At 37.2% G+C, this 24406-nt stretch overlaps 1 protein-coding gene across 1 annotated transcript in view; it reads left to right on the top strand.

Moving 5' to 3' along the window:
- Positions 1-24406, top strand: part of KIAA1109 (KIAA1109 ortholog) — a gene marked incomplete at its 3' end in the record, with an annotated part of 85913 nt that overhangs the window by 57936 nt on the left and 3571 nt on the right. Inside the window, exons 37-52 of the mRNA XM_010294702.1 lie at positions 882-1032; positions 2140-2292; positions 3592-3832; positions 5224-5372; positions 7349-7568; positions 8475-8633; positions 9889-10064; positions 10605-10780; positions 11390-12096; positions 13423-13662; positions 14097-14190; positions 15705-15755; positions 19242-19448; positions 19601-19839; positions 20412-20656; positions 22229-22334. Coding sequence (XP_010293004.1) covers positions 882-1032; positions 2140-2292; positions 3592-3832; positions 5224-5372; positions 7349-7568; positions 8475-8633; positions 9889-10064; positions 10605-10780; positions 11390-12096; positions 13423-13662; positions 14097-14190; positions 15705-15755; positions 19242-19448; positions 19601-19839; positions 20412-20656; positions 22229-22334 — 3314 coding nt within the window. The remainder of the gene's footprint in view (positions 1-881; positions 1033-2139; positions 2293-3591; positions 3833-5223; positions 5373-7348; positions 7569-8474; positions 8634-9888; positions 10065-10604; positions 10781-11389; positions 12097-13422; positions 13663-14096; positions 14191-15704; positions 15756-19241; positions 19449-19600; positions 19840-20411; positions 20657-22228; positions 22335-24406) is intronic.

Here is a 24406-nt window from a genome sequence, read left to right as displayed (position 1 = left end):
TTCTAAAAGAAAGAAAACGACAGTTCTGCTTTGCTAAATTGCAGTTGTACTCGTTAGATTCTGAATGTAATCTCGATAATTTTTGAAGCTTCTCTGGAAATGAAAATTTTGGCAGTTACATATATCACAGTAACTCTTGCTTCATTTTTGCATTGTTGTCATTTATATGGAAAAGTAGCTAGAAAATTTTTAGTTAGATATGATTAAAAGAAGAAAAGAAAGATTGAAAACAAAACATTCCAGTGAGACTGAAATCTATGAAGGAGAAAGGCAGGGGATGGTATTTGTTGTGAGTAGGAGAGATGCTAGAGAAGAGAACCACTCAGTGCTTTTGGTCTTCAACCTGATGCTTAACCTATGATCTTACTGCCCTTGCACTATAAAGTTCAAGATAAATCTTTCTAAAATAGTTTCTCATATTGTGTTTGTAGAACAAGCCAAATATTCCAATCTATCAGTAGTTTAAGCTCAGTGTATAACTGAATTTGAAAATGCTTTCTGTGGTTTTCTTAATGTTCTTGCTGCAATCCTTTAGCAAAAGTCCTTTGTGACCTATTGTGTAACAATTAATGTGGGATTCAGTCAGTGATGAGAATTTCAAACTGTTTGATTTCAGTAGGGAATACAAATCAGAAAAGGAGGGAATAGCGGTGCCAGGAGTGGATGGAATCGTGAGTGTGCGAACATATAAAACATACCTACCTGCTGTAGGTACTCACTGCCAATTTTAATTTGCTGGGCAATAAGTCTGTGTTTGTTACTTGGTAACATTGTTCTGTCATATTCCACCTATTTGAATGTCATTCATAATAGCATTTGAAAATCTTGCTAAGTGCTGCTGCTGAATGTGAATGCCTCATTCTTTTTGTTTTTCTCAATAGGCAGCTGAACCTCCTGAGTACTGCAACGCCTGCAGTTGGTGCTTGGCTTGTTCCCATTGATCAAGTGAAATCGTCATTAAATAAACTAGAAACTGAAGGAACCCTGCGAATCTGTGCTGTTATGGGTTGCATTATGACAGAAGCTTTAGAGGTAAATGACCTTTATAAAATCAATAGGCGTATCGGAACAGAGCAGAGTAATATGTAAAATACATTTATTTGCGGTTCTTGATATTTTCACTGACAAACTTACAGCACTTCTTATGACCCTTTACTTCAAGAATTGGTTACAAGAACTTACCACCTGTGCTTTTTGTACAGAATCTAAATTTCGGTGGAAGAAAAATTCAGCTGTTACTAGTGAGGAAGTCTTGCGCTTCTTACAGGAGTGCACTATAGGTAAAATAACTGGAGATTCTGCCTTTTGAAAGGGAAGAGTAAGAAATATGGCTGTGGCATCTAGTATATTTTATGAAATATGGAAGAGTGTTGAATTATGAAATATTCAGGGTGTCTTTTGGGAGAAAATGAATTTCTGTGCTTCTGCAGTATATTCTGTTTATTGGACCTGCTTGTGAGAGGAAGGGAGGACAAGCATAGTGAGGGTGAAACGCTCTATCAAGAAAGGCAAAACAGGCAATTTTTTTGAGGAAGGCTAGGACTGGTAGAGCTTTTATGACAAACTGGGTGTTACTGCGATTTGCTCAGGAGCTTTCTTGTGTGTAGGAGTTTTCTGCTTCTCGTTTACTTAGCACCATCTAGTGGGAAGACTTTGAGGTGTCTTGCATTGCAAGGCTGACTAGCTAAGCGTCAGACTAGTTTTGTGCTGGACTCAAAAATTATCCTTTGCAGCAGTCTCTTATTGCTACCTCTCTTCCTGTTTCTTTTCCTACCCTTTTTCCAGCGTTAAACCAAACTGGAAAAGCACCTGGTTTTTCTTTAACTAGAAATAAAGAGGTTTTTTGAAACTCTCAGCGAGCTGTGCATATATGCCTATTAGTCCAGAGTAACTTTACAAAGTCTGCAGCTTGAATCCAGCCTTCTGTTTTATTACTCCATATAAATAAATAAGCATCAAATATGATTTTTCACATACCACTATTTAAAATAAGGTAGGCATCCAGGTGGCAAATCTTTGTTGCAGAAGTTCAAAGTGGGGTTAGAAGTTTGCGATATTGTACGTGAAATCCTGTAGTTCATGAATGTGTTTTGTTTGCAAGGCTGTTCATATGTCAAAAATTGTTACATTTTAATCTAGAATAAAAGTGTACACTTTCCTCTGAGGAGCAAGTACAACAGGCTTACCAAAGTGGCTCGTTTCTTGCAAGAAAATCCTTCTTGTTTACTGTGTAACATATTGCACCATTACCTTCATCAAGCAAATTACTCCGTTATTGAGGATGCCACCATGGTGAGTTACCCTGGAACTCAAAATAAATGGAAAAATGGAAATAACTCGGTGTGTTAGTTTCAAATGTACCAATTCTAACGTGTTAATTTAGGTGAAAGTTTACGGAAAGTTAACTAACAAGAAAATACAACCCAAGCTCCTGTGTATCCTTAAATTGAGAAGTAGATATGGCTTCTCTCATTTAATTGTCTTTCAGATCTGCTGTTTTTGTTGTGGCCTGTGTATATGAATAGTTTTTATTGAGCTATTGTATTAGTAAATACAAGAGAAATCATAAACCAAAAAGGCATGTCTTTAAAATCATTAATGGCCTTTTTATAAGATTTCACTTTTCTTAAAGGTAACAGCAAAGTAGTAAAAATTTGCAACAGTAGTTTTAAAATTTAATAAATCTCAATTATTAAGGTAAGCGCATGCACTCATCAGCTTATTCCAAGTTCTCTCCTCAGAACTAGTTTTTGTGTCTTTTAGAAATACTTGGCGTAATGCAGACAGTTTAAGAAAAGAGCTGGAATTGTAGAAACTTTAACGCTTAACAATCTTATCTTTTGAATGGTGGCTTTAAAATGTAAATGGCTGGATTGTAGTCGTAAATAATTGTTTGAACAAACATTAGTTATAAGGAGGAGTGTTTGTTCCTGATTTTGTGCCATTTTTCATAATCCAGTTTCACAGCTGTCAGATGTAAACAATACATGTTTCAATATACTCAGCTGAGAACCCAGGGGTTAGAAAGACCACAATTTGTGATATTTTTGTGGCAGAAATAGCACTGTTTGTTTTGTGGTCAAATTAAGAAGATTTTGGGGTGTTTTTTTTTCCTTTAGCACAATTTGATGACATCATTGAAACAATCCCTATTGTTTTGCCTCAAATTTATGGTTTTAAAATACTGCTTACCAGGAATGGAAAATACCTCAGCTTTGTAATTTCAGTTCTGTTTCTACGGTTAATCTAGTGTTGTGAATTTTAGTCCATAGTTCAGAGCCTTATAATTACTTCAGTACTTTCAGTGTCATATTTAATAAACCTGTTTCCTGTTGTGTATTTTTGGCCCCTTGGGCTAGATCCTCAGCACGTGTAAATGAACGTTATTTACTGTGTTCAGCGAAGCTGTAATTTTTATCTTTTGGCACTATGGCTTCTTACATCTGAATGGATGTTGTGTGGTGCCAGCACATTTCCATCACAAGTCTCTTGAGCACAAAGATTTAAAGCACTTCTGACTTATTTTTTTTTCCCCAGCGTATTTAAAATGCTGTGATACATATTTTTAATGTCTGGTTTTCTTTTTTTAAGAGCGATGGCCTTCCTGCCTTGGTAACCTTAAAGAAAGGTCTAGTTGCCTTAGCAAGGCAATGGATGAAGTTCATTGTGGTGACCCCAGCTTTTAAAGGAGTCAGCTTACACAGGCCAGCTCAGCCAGTGAAATTGCAGACAAACACCTGCCACGAGCATGAGGACGGACTTGGGTTAGACAGCGGAGGGGGGCTGCAGAGTGACACAAGTGCTGATGGAGCGGAGTTTGAATTTGATGCAGGTATTTTTGTGTTTTTCTGTCCCCATAAAAAAACCACAGGGACAAGTAGCTCCTCTCAGTGCATTTGTATCTTCTTTAGCTTTAATGCTTGGGTACATTGTAGTCTTCTTTTTTAGAATCATCTTTGTTTTGAAGCAGCTGCTGACAATGAAAATTATAGTATTATAATAATTCTTACTTATTCAGGGGAAAAACAAAACCAGGGGACGACTTCTCTTTCTTCACTTGCTTTGTCTTATTTACTGCACAAAATACATCAATGTAATTATTTTCTAGCTTGCAATTAGGATTTTGTTGTGCAGCTTCTGACCTTAGTTAAGAATTGTAACGTGATTCCATGAACACTCCCAGGAATAGCATCAAAACCACGTTCTCACTTGTTCTTTGTGAAGAAGTAATTTCATAAATTTTTTCCTCATTTTTACTACTTCATATGTGGTAGATTTCTTTTGCCAGCTTACACATTGCTAATTTAACATAAGATACTGATTTAGCTTTGTGTTTGATATAGAGCTGACTTCAGAACGACAGAAAGGAAGGGCATAAATAAATACATGTTGTTGGACCACTCTTTTTTTGCTCCCTTGAGTTGACTTAGTTATTTTGTGTTTGTAGCATCTATGTACAGTGTTACTGTTCTTAGAAATACAATGTTTATGGTTTTTTCTCAAGTAAGAATTATGTAACATTGAGGAAAAAATAATTTGAAAAAATCAGGAGGAGCATCTGCTTTTGATTAAAAGCCAGGCAGCAGGTGGCTGCTTAAAGACAGCAAAACCAAATATGTTTGTGTATGAAACTTGTATGTAATCATACAGTATGATGGAAATTTTTGCCCCCTCCCCTAAAATATCTGCTTTGGTTGAGCAGCACCAGACTATTAGAACCAGTGAGGTATTTAAATTTTTTTCCCCTGTGTATATTCTTCTATTTTTCACCAAGAATTTTGGAAGGGGCAATTTTGCAGCCTTGTATACATTTACTTATAGATGGAATTTGTGCAAATGCAACCATCTTAATTCAAAGAATGATCAGCCATGCTAGAGTCAGCAAAAGAAAGTGAAATTTGTCAACTTTCTTTTGGATCTGTAGCACAGAGCAACAGTTGTATAATATTAGAAGGACAATTTTTTTTTCGTCCTTCTAATGACATACAACAACAACATCCAAATACATATTTGTATTTGGATTATTAAACAAAATCCAGTAGGCCCATGTCTGAGGTTTTCCTATTTGTCTTAAAATTCCTTCAATTCCCTAGACAACTGTGTGTAGGTATGTGTCAGAATTTGGAGTTCATGACTGCTTGTAAGTAAATGTACCTAGTAATAGATAATCTTGGTTCCTCGCATATATACACAAATGAGACAAAATTGTTTGCTTGGTTCCAGCTACTGTTAGTGAGCATACAATGCTCCTGGAAGGAACAGCTAATCGCCCTCCACCTGCTGGTGGCTCTTCTGGGCCGGTAACTGGTGCTGAGATCATGAGGAAATTATCCAAGACTCACACTCATAGTGATTCGGTGCTGAAAATAAAGGTAAGTTTCCAGCGCCATGTAAGAGGGGACAGTTGTTTGTAGCTGGCCTGTTCAGAAGCAGTTCTGTAGGCTGCATATGAATAAATACTTGTCTAAAAAGTAACTATAACTGTACCTGTAACACATAGAAGGTATGCTCCTTACCTTATAAAAGCAATGCTCGATCAATTAGCCTATATTCTACATCCGTTCTTTATTGTTTTTCTTGTCAATTAACTTCACGCCACGCTTAAAAACAATATGTATGTGCATCATTTAAGGATGTACATTAACTTTTCTGGTTTTTAATCTATTTATGAAGGCAGAAATGATGATTTAACTATCATTATACAAAATCTAAGATTGACGGTATACAAAACCTGAGATTGACAAAACTTTCCAATAACTTCTAGTAAAATTAATGTGGTGGTTTCCTAATTCCACAAACTGGTCAGAAAATGGCAAGATTTTTTTTTCTATACTTTCTGAACCAAAAGAGTCTATAAAAGTTTGTGGGGCTTTCAGTGGTTTGTTTTGGTCTTGTGGGTTGTTTTTTTGTTGGATTTTGGGGGGTTATTTTGTTTGTTTTGTGTTTTTTGAAGTCATTTGTTGTCTTCTGTATGTAGGCAGCTTGGTGGCTTGTACTGCTTCCTTTCCGGCTGTGGTTTTTCATGGAATGACTGAGGTTGAAAGGGACCTCTGTAGGTCATCTTGTCCAACCCCCCTGCCCAAGCAGGGCCACCTACAGCCAGTTGCCCAGGGTTGGGTCCAGGTGGCTTTTGAATATTTCCAGGGATGGAGACTCCATAACCTGTGACAATGCTCAGTCACACTCAACAGTAAAAAAGTATTTCCTGATGTTCAGGAGGAAACTCCTGTGTTTCAGTTTGTGCCCATTGCCTCTTGTCCTGTCACTGGGCACCACTGAGCAGGGCCTGGCCCCACTGTCTTTGTATCCTCCCTTCAGGTATTTATATACATTAATAAGATTCCCCCTGCGCTTTTGGTTCCCCAGGCTGAACAATCCCAGTTCTCTCAGCCTTTCCTCATATGAGAAATGCTCTGGTCCTTTAATTGTCTTAGTGGCCCTTCGTTGGACTTTCTCCAGTGTTTCTCTCTTGTACTTAGGAGCCCATAACGGGACACAGTATTCCAGGTGTGGCCTCACCAGTGCTGAGTAGGGGTATAGGGTCACCTCCCTCAACTTGCTGCCAACTTACTGCCTAATGCAGCCTGGGCTGGACAGCCCAGCAAGGGCACGCTCTTGCCTCATGGTCAAACTGGTGTCCACCGGGACCCCCAAGTCCTTTTCTGCAAAGCTGTTTTCCAGCTGGTCAAACCCCAGCATATACTGGCCCATTTGTTCCTTGTAGCAGATAGTCGCCCACTGCTATCACTTACTGCTCCCTCCTGGTGGTCTTGCATGGCTTAGGGTTAAGTGGCCCAGATGCTTGAAAGCATATCTGGCTCTTCTTTAATTTTGAGGGCAGAGAACCTGTTTCATAGTTTTAAGCCTTTAGGTGGACCAGGAGCCTTCCTCTTGGTGCCAGAAGTCCCCAGCTTCCATTCTTCACCTTCCCTAGAGGCTGCACTTGCTGTGACACTAGGGATGGAAAGGATTTGGTCTTCAGACAAAGACCAAATACAAATGAGGCTTATATTCAGTAGTACGTACTGTTCCTTCTGCAAACTTGCTTTAGATGAATTCTGGAGTTCCATTTGTTACTTGTTTGGCTTTTTAAACTGTTTTTACACATAAAATAAAATATTTTTTATTTACATACACATAAATAAAAACATTTACTCAATAATTCAATAGCACCTTTGTGCACAATACCTGTTGTATAACCTGCCCCAAACAAAGTGCTACTTGTCCAAAGGTTTCCAGGAATGAGTTTTGTGTAATTATTGTGTGCCGAGCTCCTATTCAGAGCAAATGTTGCTTCCTTTTTGCAGTTTGCATAGTCCTTCATGAATTTCTTCGTTCTCTCCACAAGGGTATACATCCGTATCATTCCTTAAGTTACACTAGTGGAGATACAGCTACAGATTCACCGGTGCACGTTGGCCGTTCTGGAATGGCAGTCAAAGAAAGTCCAAGAAAAGAGAGTCTGCTCAGCTATCTTACTGGGAGTTTTCCTAGCTTGCATAATCTTTTGGAAGGGACTCCTCAAAGAAGTACAACTGCAGTTAAAAGTAGCTCTTTAACAAGAACAGGTATGATGGAACATAAATAGGCTGGAAGGGGGGGGAGGATTGATTTTTATTTTAATGATTTAGAACAGGTACTATATTTTCACTATGAGTTGTCATTTCTGTTTAAGATACCACCTCCCCTTTCCCTCCCCACCAAATAAGAATCATAGTTTTTAATAGCAGTTCCTAGACATTGTTGCACCATACCATTTCCTAGAAGCAAACAGCGAGTATGTCAGGTTGGGAAGAGAAATGACAACTAACAAAATAAATATCTTCCTTTTACTTAGCCTTACTACTTTTTAAGTGTAAGACATAATCAATTAAGTGAGTCTTTTTGAATGAATAAGGAAATTAAGTGATTATTCTGTATTTGTCATTTTTTCTTGCCCGTGTAAGTAGCTCAAAAAGTGGACTAAACCTAATGTTCTGGTAACTTAATTTGTGTGTAATGATTTGGATATTTTTAGTAATGGTCTTTTGAATGAATGTGTTTTGTAGAAGCTTGAAATACGTACATGGACATTTCTATGTTGTACAGTTCATAGTGCATTGTTATAATTTATATAAAGAAAAACAGATAAATTTGACAATGCATTTTCTCTAAAACCTCTCTCCATTGCTGTCAGGGAATGAAATATTATTCAGAAAAAAAGGTATTTTGGTTTCTTAATGACTCCTTTCCTCTAATTAGTGGTAGAGATGGACAAATGCAAAGATACTTGTAGTGCAACATCCATTAGTGTCATAGTATAACTTCTATGGTAGCACCTGTAGTGCTGCTTGACACATAATTTACTGGAATAAACCTTGAGGATTAGGCTTATTTTAATAGTAAATATGTATTGGCAGTAAAATTATGCTGTGTTCCTGGTTTTTGCTGACTTTGATACAACAAACACTAAAGCTTCTGATTTGTCTGTATAGGAAATACTGTGGCCACAGACATGTTATCTGAACATCCTTTGCTGTCTGAACCATCTTCTGTGAGTTTCTATAACTGGATGTCCAATGCTGTGGGCAACAGAGGAAGTGTGGTACAAGAAAGTCCAGCCACCAAATCTGGACACAATAGTCTTCCAACAGGTATTGCTAATTACAGCCGAATTTAAGAGATGATTCTGGGTTGGCTGTTCCTGTGTTTACCACGTTCTTTCAGCAAAAAGATTGAGCAAGGGATTTAAGTTCAACAGACGTAAATACTACTTGTGGGACTTCTCAGCAAGCCAGAAAATGAACAAATGTGACTTAGGTAAAACTGTTGTTTTCATTTCCCTCACCACTACCTCCAAAAATTTAGCTTTCCCTTACATTTGGAACTGTAAATGTAGCTTCCAAAAACATGTGTGGCTGCCAAAAGCTAAGCCATAAAATCGTCCTCAGTTGCAGAGGTCCTTGGATTTTGTTAGTTACTTTTAATCTAATTTGCATATGCTGTTATTGTAATGAAGTAATTTGTAATTTGAATCCTTGCTCTTTCTCAGTTCAATTTTGAGACTAGACATAAACATCTATTTTGAGAGCAGCATTCTTCTTCTTTGGTGTATGGGAACGGGGAAAAGAAAAGATCCATTACTGAACGACTTAGGTGTGTTAAAGAAACACATAAGTAACAACTTATTGCAGCTTATTTATTCTTGTAAGCCTGCTATCATTCATAATCCTCAAATATGTGTATCTTCATTTTCATTTTCACCAACACTAAATTTGAATGCTTCTTCTATTAACAGTCTTTCAACTGTAATGTATTAATGTTGGGCAACAATAACTTGTTTTGATTTGTTTTTAATACTGAACAAATAGTCTGATCCCAGAAAACATCTTTGTGCTGTACCTACTGCTTAACTGGTGTGGCTCCTCTGTAAACTGGAATGTGTTTCTCCGCAAAAAGAATCACAGGGTACAAGTATAGCTTTCAATTTATTTTTTTCATAAAAGCTGTGTTTTTTCCCTGCTGAAACTGTAACAGTTTGTTCACAAGCTCACGTTCGCAAAATACAGGACTTAGATGTTTAAGCAGGAGTTAAGTACCCTGTAGAATGCATACAGTCAAAAGGCATTGGGAAGGAGGGCAAAAAGGAGTAGATGTTTCTGCTTTCCAAATAGTGTTGGACTATCTCTATTACCTGTCTCAGCAATATCAGGCTGTTTGTTAATCCTGAATGACACTTTTGTGAGGTTACAGACCTGACAAGGGCCCTGACTTTCTACGTGTATGGCATGTGTTTCTATATAATTAATATAGAATTAATTAAGATATAATTAATCTTGCCAAATTCACAGAGCTGGTGGTGGTAAAATTTGCTGTCGTGTTAGTGTTCCATGGGTATTTATTTTCTAGGTGTGGCACCCAATCTTCCTACTATACCCTCTGCTTCAGACTTCAACACAGTTTTGTCTAGTGACCAGAACACCCTGGATGGCACACACTCACAGCGCAGCACCAGTCAGGATGATATTGCAGGTGTAGAAGAGGGTAACCAGGGGTTTCCTGCTGTCCAGCTAGCAGATGCACAGGTAGGTGTGGCTTGCTGATGTATTTTGGAGTTCCGTAGGGAAAAAGTAGTTATTACTTAAAAACAAAACAAAACAAAATCTTACAATGATGAAAATGTTACCCTGTTTTTTGTACATGTTTCTTATGCATTCCTATGCAAAGACAAAGGGCTCAAGAACCCTCTGAGGTGTCCCACAACAAGCTTTATGAATGGTGATTAATAGAGCAGTGTTTTACAACTTCAGAGAACACATTGGAGCATTTATGAGACTAGCCCAGTTCGCCAGAATATGTTTTACTGGAGGGAACACGAAGAAACCTTGCTCCCGTAGCTAAGCATTTAATGCTAGCTTGCTGCATAGTCAGTCTTTTTACTCAAAAAGTCCATAAGCCTTCTCCTTTTTAATCTCCCTTCTTTTCTGTTTTACAGTCAATAAAACTTTAAAATGTTCTATATTATGTAGCTGACATTGTAAATATTGTAGCTCAACTAATGATGGAGCAAGGATATAGAAATAATCTAAACAAGAAACAGTAAATCAGTGGGTTTTGTTTTGCAGGTGGTTTTCAAACCTCTTCTAAGTTACACGGGAATTCAGTCTCAGGATGCAATGCCACTCTGCTACAGAATGTACTTTGGAGAGTACCTTTCATTCTCAGGCACTTTGGACTGCCTAAGAGCAGATATTGTTGATTCAGATACAGCAAAGGAAAGAAAAAGCAAACGAGCTCGAAGGTATGTTGTGAGGTATTTAAAAAAAACAATATTGGTTTTTCCTGTGAAGACATAGAATTCCAAAGCACTTCCATAGAATAAGGATCAGTCCTTTATTCTTTTAATCTTATCTGTTTTCTCTTCCTGTTAGAATATAATTATTTTTTTTTTTTCCTCTTCCTGTGGAAGGGTTTGGAAACTTTTTAAGTATTTAAACCTCAGCTACTTTTGAAAATTGGAGATGGGGGAAAGGAGAGCTGGTGGGCATAATAGTGGGGGAAATTTGAGAGGCTCTTAAATGCTGTTTTGTAATTAATCCTGTAAATGAGGTTGTTACTTTCAGTGTAAATGCTGAATCTTTCCCCTGCCGATTTTGGGCAAAGCTTTAGGCTATGATGGACAGATTGCATGCCAAACTAAGTTTACATTGAACTGAATGATTACTACATTAGTAGCACATAGAATGAAAGTATAAGAGTTAATTTTTGATATTTAGAACTATGATAAGAAGACAATATCCTGAAGGAAATAAAAGGTTGGATTCAGTAAATGAGATATACCACTGTGTAAAAAGTATTTGACTCCCATAAAAAGAAATAAAGCAGTAACTTGTACCTTCTCTTTCCTTAGGCAAGGAGCTGTGAATCTTCCTCCTCTTGAGTTCAAACCAGCTTTGATGTTGGAAACTTTCAGTATTAGTGCTGTTGTAATGGAGAAATCCATGTGCACACCTCATAACTCCACCAATGCCCTTTCTTTTCATGACTTGAATAAACGCTATTATAATACTTTTCACTGTAATTTTACAATTTCTTGCCAGTCCATAAGCCAGCACGTAGATATGGCCCTGGTTCGTCTCATTCATCAGTTCAGTACAATGATTGATGATATCAAAGCCACGCAGACGGACATCAAACTTAGCAGATACACAGCTGGATCAGCCTCTCCGACACCTACTTTTAAAACCCGCAAACACAGAGACTTCCGCTCTTCTGATTTCAGCCGAAGCTCTCGAGGAAGTCTTAATGGAGGTAACAGAGTGAATAACACCAAGAACAAACGAACAAACAATGAGAACAATAAAAAAGAGTCTCGAAACAAGAATTCCTTGGGGAGGTCAGAAAGAAGAACTTCTAAAGTGTCCAGGAAAGGTTCAAAAGATGTCGTTGACCACATGACTATTCATATGGACGACTCTGACTCTATTACCGTGTCAGAACAGAGTGAACCTTCTGCTGAGTGCTGGCAAAATATGTACAAACTATTGAACTTCTATTCACTCATTTCTGATCCGACTGGGATTTTAGAAAAGTCTTCTGAAACTTTTGGGCCAACAGGTAAGCTAGTTCATGAATCCAGATAACTGAGAGTGTGTGCTTTTGCTCAAGTGTATTTTTCTGAAGCTTGATTGTAAGGTGGTTTTGAAAGTTCCTCCCCCCCCCTTTAACTTCGATCAGAGGGGCAAGTGGTGAGGATTGGGAGGATCTTGTAATTAGTTGACCAAGATGGTGTACAAAAGAAAAAATTATTTTCGTGCTCTGATTCTTTCAATCCTAGACTTAGTCAAATATGTGTTAAATGATTAGTTTTAAATTCAGTCCCTTGATATTCTTGTGCAGCTCTGTTAATCTGGATTTGCATTGGGTGTGGGACTGTGTTAAAAAGTTAACTTTTTCTGGTTAGTTGTGTACAGAGTGGATTGAGTTTGTTCTTCAATTGGTGAACAAATTGGTTGTGCTATTTTGGTTGGTGCTGTTTTCAAGTGGCTAATGGCAATGCTGTATATTATTATTCTGTGAAAATATGTAAGAGCATACCTAAAGCAATCCCGAGGGATATCATTTCTGCCCTGGGAATGTCTGAGCAAAAAATCACCTGTGAACCTATCTTTGAGAGAAGAAAAGGGGAAATACTGATTTTGGTAAAGTCCAGCAAAGATTACAGGTGTTCGGGCCATAATTTCACCCAGAGCTTTGAGATCTGGAGTGATCATTGCTCTCTGTTTCCGGCGTATTTTAGCACAGCAGAGTAAATCTGAGAGCTGACTTAGCATCATTTTTTTTGGTTGGTGAACTTAAATATGTAAATACGCAGGGGATCCTAGCTAGGCATATTTTCTTTGGACTTTTTTTAACTAAAGAATGAGAAACCAAGAAAGTGTCAAATGAGACCTTCTGTTAAACAGAGTGGTGTATCTTTCATGCATAGGGTATCTATCCATAGCTATGATATCGGCACAAAATGCAAATTTTCTTACGTTGTTTTTGTGGTCTGTGTGTTGAAAAGGAAAACTTCTTCATCCAAAACTAAATTACTAAAGAACCTTTTGCTGTGAAATGATCAAAAAAGAAACAGGACAACTGGAAACTGTCAGAGCATTTGTATTGTATAACAATAAAATCACATAAATATGAATATTTATATAACATACATAAGAATATGTCTATGAGCAATAATGAAATCACATCACTCATTATTGTCCCCATTTTGTCTTGGATTTGGTTCAGTTGCAATGTTGTTAGAGTGGAAGCACAGATAATTTGCCTAAAGAGTTTGCTTGATGTGCAAGATACATGATCCTTGGTTTCAAATACAAATATAAATTGGGTATGCCAAGGATTTCTTGTAAAGTATCCTTAAATAACTCCTTTGTATTCCTGTAGGTGTTCGAAGCCCAACCGAACCTGCTTGTAGAGTGGTGTTTGAGAATGAACAGGATAATGGCAGAGACACGCAGAGGAAGCGCAGCCTGGTGACTTCGGAGCCACAGCACGTGACTCTCATCGTCTTTGGAATAGGCATGGTGAACCGAACCCACCTGGAGGCAGACATTGGCGGTCTAACGATGGAATCTGAACTGAAGAGAATCCACGGCAGTTTCACCCTGAAAGAAAAAATGAAAGGTGGGATAAGCTGAAATGTACTCTGTAATTAAATTCAACGGCAGCTTTACATGTTTGTGTGTGCACATATACCAGTGTGTACGTATGTGGATGTCTAATACATTTCCTTTGTAAATAGATGTACATTATGTCTGTGTGTGGATAGTACAACGTTCAAAAAATTCTTTTAAAAACTATTACTAGGATGCTGAAAGATTTTAAGAGGATGCAAGATTTTTAGAAAACGCCATGAAGGAAATTCTTTTTTAAGATAGTCACTCTTTTCATTTTCTAAAGCTTTCCTCTTGTCACAATTTAAATTTGATATTATTTAATGTTACTACTAAAACTGTAATTTTTCAGTTATTTTCCAGCTACTATATTTTTGAAAGCAATAGGCATACCTGGAAGTATTTTACTGAATGAAATGTTGTTAAGTATTTTTTTTCTTAAAGATGTACTACATCAAAAGATGACTGAGACATGTGCTACTGCTCACATAGGAGGTGTCAATATTGTCCTGCTGGAGGGAATTACCCCAAATATCCAGTAAGTATGAAGCCTGACAATTTAAAATTGTTCAACTGCTTAGAAGTGGTATCAGTTTTGTGACACTAAAGGTGTGTAGCTTAATATGGAGAAAGCATTGATGGTCTGTATTTACGTAGAATCCATGAAGTCATAGAGTTTGGTGGCAGCCATGCGGCTGTTGGAGCGTTGGGCTTGAGTTTGACTTGTAAAGCTAATTGCATGTGCCCATTGACAGGAGGTTTTTCTATGAAAGGCATATCTGAGTAAGATGAGAAGGAATATGGTGAAGATATTAGTAGGTTTCAGTGTAGGGCACTCAATCACACAAGTCTCAGCCATAGTTACGTGAATATTAATACTCTTGTTCCTTTCTCTTCCTAGTAAAAGATATTAGTAAGTTCAGAACTGATTGTAGGATCACAGTGTGTAAATGGGTTAAGTGACTTGACTAAAAAAATCATAGGTGACAGGTCCTCTTGTAAAAAGAAAGAAATTAAATTTCATGTAATCATGGCTTTCTGCACTAATTTTATTCCATGTGGTGTACACATGGAAACTTTATCACATCGTGTGTGTTGTTTCTCTTATGCTTCTAATTGCTTTTTGTAGCTTAAAGGTTCCACTAAACCATAGCAGATTTTTAGGGAGTATTTAACCTATTGATGCTGATTATTCCCATTTAAGATCTATATGGTTTCTTTAATAGATATCTTTTTGAACTCCTGTGATGCATGATTCTTTCTGTTATTTTTACAGTTTTAACATCCAGTCTCCTCCCTTTATATACTGACACAACTTTGCAGGGGTAGGGGGGAGAATCACTTTTCATGCATGAACCTCTTGCTCAGCATCCACATTGGTTTGGGTTTTTGTTGGTTTTTTTTGGCCAGGTTCACAAACTCAGAAAGGGCATGCATGTTTTTCTTTGTTTCCAGCTGAACTTCTTTCTGTTTGAGTTGCAGAACAGCAGTTGAACTACAGCTATTTGTAACGTAGATCACCTTCACGCAGTTTGAGCTTTAGCTGTGTAAGCCTCAGTATGTGATCTGGTTTTAGAATTAATGTTGTAGAAAAGGGGCTAAATAAGGTGACTTGAGTCTCTCTTTTTAATTCCTGTTTAGTTTGGATGATGCAATATAGACCTTAAAACATAGGGAATTTTATTAATGTCCCCAGCTAAATTGCTTCCAATAAGCGTGTTTCAGAGGGATAAATAAAAGGTCTAATCTGACAGCCATGTAGGGTTTCTGAAGGCGACTGAGGTTCTTCATTTCTGTTTTATGTCATAATCTTACTGAGCTTCCATATAGGGAGGGTACAAAAGGAAAGGGGGGGAAATAATGATAAATCTTTAACAACCACAATGGCAAGCAACAAACCTGAACAAAACCAAAACCTTCAACTCGGTAAATTTGAAAGTAAGTGTCGTATTGTGGGTTACAAGTAATTAACTGACTAATTTTGCATGAATGTTTATTCTTTATTTGCTTTGTTTTTGTTTTTCTTGCTTTCTCTTCAATCTTCATCTGTAGACTGGAGGATTTTCCTACATCTCCTACAAGCACAGCCAAACAAGAGTTTCTGTATGTCATATTATTATGTTCAATAGTCTTGCAATTAACTCTGTGTTGTGTAGCTAATAGCTGCATTCCTACTGTGTGTGACTGTGTAGGCAGATGTTGCTTGAATACATTTTAGTTTAACATCTAATATTACCTAGATAAGCTTTTAATGTAGGCTGCTAAATACCTGTCAAAAAAAGCCCTTGTAAATGTTAACAATCTAGCTTTAGGGGCAGATACTACACTATACAGTCACTACTGTAATGCTAGAATGGTTTCACTGGCTGTTAAGTTCTTTAGATCTGCTTTTGTGTTTATTTTAATGAGGTGAAATCGTGCTGATAAATGTCAAGGATCAGACAGCTTAGATTTGCTTTGAACTTGGTAAGGAACTGCTGTGCTTGGAGTGATAGTACCTGTTGTGATTTCAGCATGAATAGGACTATTCTTTTTGTCCTTTTTTTACCTCTCTGCTGGGTTTAATTACTAGGCATGCTGACCAGGTTACTCTAACACAAAATGTTTTCCTTAAAACTATGCCTATGCATCCAGTGCTAATGAAGGTGACCTTCTTCATGTCCCCCAGGTCCGTATGTGTGAATGTAGGTCTTCTCTCTCACAAAAGGTGCAATGTTTTCTGTCTAGTTGCTTTCTTGCTTCCTGATGCTAAAGTCCAGAGGGTCTCACTGGAGTAGTGGTCAAGGTGGGAAATGGTACACTGGCAACCTAGAAGCCCTGTTACACAATGACCCTGCAGCACTCTGAGAAGAAAACTTACGTAGCCAAAGATTGTGAGGGTCTTTTGTGGGTTTTTTTTTCTCCTTTTTCTTTTTTTAAATCCCAAAGCAGTATTCTGAGCATAGATTTCTTTTGCTGCTTTAGCCACCAGTGCATATCTTTCAGAAGGATTTAGTACAACTGCTGTTTGTTATGGCAGTTGTGTATATTCTGTGTTGTGATAATACAGGATTAACTTTAAAAAGTCCTTATGCCTCTGGAAAGAGAGGTGATGGACTGTAAAGCTGCAAGTGATGTGAAGAAAATAGATAAGCAGTTACTCAGGTTTTTTATTCCTTTTTGTCTGGTAGCAATGTTAAACCAGCAAAAGAAAGTACTTTTTTTGCATAGTGCATCATTGAACAGTTGAATTAATTGCTATATGTTGTGGTCAACAAAAGCATAAATGATGAAAAGGACTGGACAAATCTATGAAGGATAGGTCTGGTGGTGAGTCATGAACCAATACAGCCTCCGGCTCAAAAAGAAAACCCCTGATGGCTGGAATTACGGGAGGGATCGCTCTATTTACACCCCAAGTATCTGCTACTGCCTGAATTTTCATCTGACTCAGTGTGGTAGTTCCTGTGTGTTACACACCTCTTGCTGACATTTTTTCCCACCCCTTTTTCTAACGTTCCTGAAAATCTGTTAGGTTGAGTGATGTCCTTGTAGCCAGTTCTGTAGTGAGACTAAGACTTTTTTCACAAGTTTGCCTGGGGGGTGATTATTTATGAAATTGAAATGAGTAGAATGTAGAATTACTTCTGAATCCATTACTTAAATATCGATTAGTGATTTTAATAATACTCAAACAGATCTGTTATAGGCATATCAACATAGGTAAGCAAACTGCAGATATATAATATGTGGAAGCAGGCTTTTTATAGACCAGACAAGTGACAGTGAAATTCATTCGCTGCATGAAATAGGGAAATACCTTAGCAGAGAAGCACAGTTAATCTTGCTGAAATCTGATGCTCCTGCGACAGCTATATTGGTGTAATTTTTTTTTTTTAAATTAAGGAAGTGCTTGAAATGGTATGAATTCCCATGTTTGCAATTGATTGTAAATGCGGTACAGACTTTAACTCCAGCTACTTTTACTTTTAACTTCTACGCAAAGATAGGTTACGAGTAGACTGTCTGTCTGGTACGGGTCAGGAAGAGATCTTGCAGCTTCCCTTAAGTTGAAAGTTGTTCTTGTGATGCTTCAATAGCTAATATAGTAGTATTTCGTGTTATAGATGGGGGAAAAATGTATTCTTGATTGGCTTCACAATAATTCAGTCAGAATGGTAACAGAAAGAGAGTAGGAAGTAAGCAAACATCAACAGAGAAATAATTGTGATTTTTTTTCTTTAAGAGGTGGATTAAAATGTCTGCCCTTTTCTTAAGCAGTGTTTATTTGTATAATATTTTTCTGAAAATACCTGTGAATTAAGATTTGTTTCCTCCTTCATATTTGTGTAAATTATTCAAATATTTTGAAATCATTTCTACTTGACGGTCTACCCTAAAGTATTAATCCATAACCACTTTAGGTCACGTGTAGCTCTTGCATAGCTGTGAAAATCTGAAAATGTTTCTAGAGCTTCAGTAAACTAATCTGCTGTTGCTAGGCCTGTGTTTGCTTTACAGTGCTGTGTACTTCTTCATTATAAGCAGAAGGATGATGTCCTTTTTTATTTCCACACCTGGGATGCTTTGGGCTAGCTGATATTTTAAGATCAGAATAAGGAGCCCTGTGTTAGGGCTTCACAGAAGAAACATTGCTTAGGGAGTAGAATGCATAGAATATTGTAGCTTTCACCATGAAATCAATCTGTCTACAGAACGATTTAAATCCTGATACAAAAAGTATTTTAGTTACGCTCCTTAAAATTTAGTATTTGAGAAACTTTGACTGACGTTTTCCAGACACTTTCGCTAATGTACTGCACCTTCACAGCTGTATGTCTTTGAGGCTGTAATATTCTGTGCTGGCTACATAATATACTGCCATTGGGTAACCCTCCAGTAACTGACCTTAGATGAGAAACATTATTGCGTTACCCCATGTATCTGTTTTAATAGGAGCTTAGTAAATTCTGATATGCCAAAATTTCATTTGGACATCAAAAACTGTCAGCTTTGTGCAGTTGTAGTTTTATCTTGGGTAACCATTGTGAACCATATCCTCCTTAGTATTATAATAAAGTTTAGACTTCATATTTTGGAATAGTATGTGTCAATTAAATGTCAGCTATTAGTTCACAAACCCATTTATCACTTGCAGTGTATTTATTGCTAAGTGAGCTCCATTGACCTTTTTGGATGCTAAAATCAGATTTTACTAAGTGTTCTTATGAAAAGGATGATTCAAGATTATTCCTGAAAAGGGGTTGAAATGGAAGGCTCTTATTTGTTTCTGTGTGTGAAAATCTGTCTGTGTATGTGTAGCCTACTGTGTATAAACTCAAATCATCTTACGTTATGCAAGAATAACAGTTCAACAGGTATTATTGCAATGCATGACTTGTAGTTCTCTTAAATGTAGTGGAGTTGTTTGTGGCATGTAGTGCATCTGTGTGTGTAAAGTGAAAGACAAAGGAATGTGTATGTAGTTTATAAACAAAACCACTTATGTGAATGGTTTCAAATTCAGCTAACACTTAAAAACCCATTTTAACATAAAACTGTGACTGTTTTGAAAGATGTGCAAATAAATCCTATTTCCTTCTCTGTTAGAACTGTTGTGAAGTGCAGTATTGCCAAATCCCAGGCCCTGTATAGTGCCCAGAGAGGGTTGAAAACAAACAACGCTGCTGTGGTCAAAGTTGGAGCCATCAGCATCAACATTCCTCAGCACCCTGCCACGCTGCACAGCATGATGGTGCGCAGTTCTCACCAGCTTTCCAAGCAGATTTCGGATCTCATCAGGCAACCATCAACTGCGTAAGTGCTGCTTGCATGGCGCTTCTGAGCGCCGCTGGTTGCGATCCGTTTATGGGCTTGGGCTACTTTGAACATACGTGGTAGAGTCAGGCTAGTCGCGGATCGTGTTAAAATAACAAAAATATTTTCTGATCTTTGCCTTGGTTAAATAGGCCCCAGCCTACCAAAGAAGATGTTGCAACTCCTTTGCCCTCTGAAAAGACTCCGACAAGTATTAATCAAACACCTGTTGAAACAAATGAATTTCCACAGCTGCCAGAAGGCTTAGAAAAGAAGCCTATAGTTCTTAAATTCAGTGCCATGATAGATGGTATAGCTATTGGAGCCGCGCTCTTGCCCTCTCTAAAGGCAGAATATAAGATGGGAAGAATGAGGAGTCATGGAATGACAGGTAATGGTTCCCTGAAATGTTAAAAACATTATGGCTTTTACTTTGGCCTTGCTAGAAGCATCCAAGAGGACTCGATGTTTCTGTTGAGTGATAGCTAGAAGTTTGAATCTGTTGCTATTGGCTTATTTTTTTTAATGTGGACTTCAATCAGATGGGGCCATGCAGAGCATTTACACTGTTGTTATCCACATTTGCTAGAAGCAGAATACAAGAGCAGGTGAAGACATGTATGCATTCATATATAGCTTCCCTCTGCTCAAATCAGTTTATGATCCTTGATTAACTGAATTCTGATTCGTAAGGCTGCTTGAGAATACTCTTACAGAGTCTCAGTACAGATGAGGTTGGTTGGATGACTCTTTTCTCCATCTAAGTACAGTGAAGTCTTCATTTGCTTTAAAAATTAAGAAAACACAGAATCATGTGGGTGGATATGTATAGCTCTAGAGGTCTGTGCACTTCAATAACATTTTAAAGGTTTTTTTAATTCCAGAAGCATTGTTGAATTTAAGGATAAATAAAAGATTCTTTTGCCAGTTCATACCTTTTCTTTCCCTGTCTTCCTCTTACAGGTGCACAAACTAGATTTAATTTTGAGCTTCCAAGTCACAGATTGCGCTTCACTTCAAAAGTCTCTGCCACTGATATGTCAACCATTCCCCCGTCGGCAAGTCTCAACCTTCCTCCTGTCACTATGTCAGGCAAATATATCATGGAAGAACATGATACTTACTCAGACCAAATTTGGAGCATAGATGAACTACCTGCTAAGCAAGGCTATTATTTACAGGGGAACTACTTACGTTGTGTGGCTGAAGTAGGTGTTGAAGTCATCTTTGATAACTTGTTATTTCTATTCTGTTACATTTCTGTATGTGCATCTTCATATTGTTTTAATTATCTGCCTACTCCAGAACTCTCAGGTTTACAGGTTGATCCAAATATAGCATTTGTAAAGCATGACAGTGACATAGAACTTCCTCAGCCCTTAGTTTGTTGAGCAACCAACGTGCTAAACAGTCAAGACCACTATATCGGAGGATTTTGAATATCACAGAATCATTAAGGTTGGAAAAGACCTTTGAGATCATCAAGTCCAACCATCAACCCAACACCACCATGCCCACTAAACCATGTCCTCAAGTGCCGCATCCACACATTTTTTTGAACACTTCCAGTGACAGTGACTCCACCACTTCCGTGGGCAGCCTATTCCAATGTTTGACCACTCTCTCAGTAAAGAAATTTTTCCTAATATGTTTTTTGTACAAATAAATAAGGAAGATACGTTTAGAAACTTTTTTGAAGGGCAATATTTCTCGTTAGTGAAGTAGACAAAAATGTATTATGCTGATGATTCAAATAAACTGTAATTTTAAACTGAAAGCTTCTGCTAACACATCAGATAATGTATATTTTGCAGAAAGAAATACTGAAAATTTTTAAAACAATTTTTTTTAACTGTTCTATTTCTTCATTAGACAGTCCCATAGACAGGAGAAGCTGTATATAACCTTAATAAATTATATAAATTTTTCTGTTCAACGCAGAGTGTTCTACTTGCAAGTTCTAGTCGTGTACCAATTTCCACAGTTACTTTTCACAGAGAGAAAAGTGATGCTGCTTAAAAGAAACCTGGGAGAAGTGGAGATTTTGTACGAACTGTATTTCTTTAGTTAGAAAAATAGTCTAGCATGTTTGTAATTGAGACTTCTAATGTCTGCATCTTTATGGGAGAAGTTTAATTAGATGCTGCTCTTTGCTGAACCCATTTGAGTTACTTCCTGGCTGAAGAAAGACCTTAGGGTCTTTGAATTTTTTTCAGCAAATAAAACAAAAGGGAGGGGCTGCTTAGCAAAGGCAAAAGCCAAGTAGTTTTAGAAAATACCTGTATTTTAATTTTATTTAAAAAAATCTTAATGGCAAATTTAAGCAATCTTAGGCAGACTTCAGTTCCTTAGGAATATTCTTTAATATTAGATTGGACACATAATAAGTTTACCATTGAAGATACCAGTAAACTTGTTCATCTACAGTAACTAGAATAATGCACTTTTAAAGGTTGACAGCTCATTTCTTTTTTGTTCTGATAATGATTTACTATCTGTAGTTAAGTAACGTTTCGCATACTTCCATGAACCGTAATCAAGTCCTGCATTTTATTGTCTAAGCTACACTTAAGCAGGAGAACAAACTTTTTCTTATAATAATGTATGCCTTTCAGTTTTCTGATAGGCATTCACAGCAGAAAAATTGCCAGACAAAACATTTTTATGCCAATAACGATATAATTGGACTGATATGCCTGAAAACTAAACATGCATTGTTCTGAAAGCGTAGGCATGGTAACTGTTTTACAATATTGTTCTAAAATTTTATATTTCTGCAGGTTGGTTCCTTCGAACATAATCTCACAACTGATCTTTTAAATCATTTAGTATTTGTGCAAAAAGTGTTCATGAAGGAAGTAAATGAAGTCATACAGAAGGTTTCAGGTAAGCAGAACACTTGAAACCAAGTTCAGGAAAGATCCTTAAACCTTGTTGAAGGGCAACATTATATAGCTCTCTGGATCAGCTTTTTATTTCATAGGCACCATCGTTTCGCATCCAGCACTCTAAGCAGCAGCAAGAAGCAAGCAGCAGAGCAGAAGTTTGAAGTAATAACAGAGGCTCTAGAAATTTTTGTAGCTCTATCAGAAACAAGACATTTTATTGGGAAGCAGGATAGTTTGTCATTCTGGACACTAGCCTCTGTATCTATCTATGACGTGACCTTGGCTGGGCTACTTTCTGTATTCACTTTGTTCACCTCTAAAACGCAGATCGTGGTAGTGCGTTTTGTAAAATAACATCAGTATATTATTTTACAGGAAAACAGCTCTGTCCAGGGAAAATAGTGTCAATATCGATACTACTTCGTGTCTCCTGATTCCTACCTCTTCTATTCTTTGCAGATAACGTGTGTCAGAACTGTATGAAAAAGGCATTTGGCTAGTCATTAGATTTGTTTTGTGTATTATGCTGTATACTGCGGAAATGACTGTGGTGTTTCTGTCATTTAAGCTGGCTTCTGTTCTCAAAAAAATTTTAGAAGAAAAATAGCGTCGTCATTAAAAACCCAGTTAGAGAACAGTTGCAAAATCACTTGGTGCTGTCTCTTTTGCAGTATGCAATGGAAATAACATGCTGAATTGTGTGTTCATCTGATTGAGTAGACAGACAAAGTTACAAAGTGTTTATTTTCTTACATAAAAAAACTCTGACTGAATCACAGTTTGCACGGCGTTTAAAAGTAGATCCACTCCCTTTCTAGCTCTTACTGTTAGAGACTTGGTCTGTGTTCAAGAACTGAAAGCAAACCAAAAAGCTCATAACTTGTGCCATGCAGTGATATTTCATTTCAGCAAATGGGTTCTATCAGCCACAGAGTGGAAAAAAGGGTACAAAATTGTAGTATTTTCTGACGTGTGACTACTCCAAGAGAAATGTAAGGACTGGAAGTTTTGTTTGACAGATTAGTTACTGTTTGGTCGTTTTAAATACAACTACAGGAATCTAATTGACTGTGAATATTACATGACAGATGAGGAGATGAACAGAAAAGCAAATAAGTAAAGAACTGTAGAAGTGTTTTGTTGTTCTTAAGGTCAAAATAAGAATTGGTAGATGGGGATAAACAGGAAATTAATTAGAAAAAGGAAAAGCAATAATTAATAAGTATTATTATATCTGTCTGCTAAGGAATAATAATAAAAAGGTCAAAAACAAAGTAAAATGACGAAGGGAAATAAAGGGAATATTAATTTTGTTAGCTAAGTTTTTAGAGGAAGAAGGATGTATGTTTGAGAGAGAACGTTACAGGATGACAAATGTGAATAAATCTTCAAACGCAGGTGAAATTTAATATAGTTTGATTTTAGCATTTTTTGAGTTATTTGAAAAGGCTATTGGAGAAATATAGCTAATTTTTAGTGGATCCATTAATAGTTGGAAACGTCACGAAGAAAGAGAAACTAAAAGTGGTAACTAAGTGAAAGGAGTGTTTGTGTGTGCATCTACACACTCCTTTCGTATACCTCTGTGTGTATGTATGTATAACGTACATAAAAGAACTGTGCAGGTCCAGGTGACATGCCCTCAAGGGAGTTAGAAGATACAGTGGAATAAAACTGGAAAATGTCAGAATCCCTGAAGGGTGTAGGAAGAAACAGATTTTCAACACCCTGATGTTTGTGGCAGGCAAAAATATATTAGCATTGGGTAGTAAGAGAACCAGGGGAAGAATAGGGGAAGAATTCTTCGGGGAAGAATAAACCTGCAACAGCTGTCATAATTCTATTAGAACAATTTTTATAGAGGAGCATAAAGTGGTGAAACAGGAAACCTATATTAGATTTCTTTTACAACATTTCTAAGTCTCTACAGTTCAGTCTCTCCTCTGTTTTTATGTGAGGAATTTATTGCTATTGCTGGTTCTTTGCTTTTCCAGCCTGTAAATTTGTATTGCTCGTAGGAGCTTGATAGTTTCTTAAAATGTGACTGCTACCTTCCATATTGTGGTGATT

This window comes from Phaethon lepturus, unplaced genomic scaffold (assembly GCF_000687285.1).
Source record: "Phaethon lepturus isolate BGI_N335 unplaced genomic scaffold, ASM68728v1 scaffold3089, whole genome shotgun sequence".
NCBI lineage: Eukaryota > Metazoa > Chordata > Aves > Phaethontiformes > Phaethontidae > Phaethon > Phaethon lepturus.
This window is presented reverse-complemented; position numbering and strand designations above follow the sequence as displayed.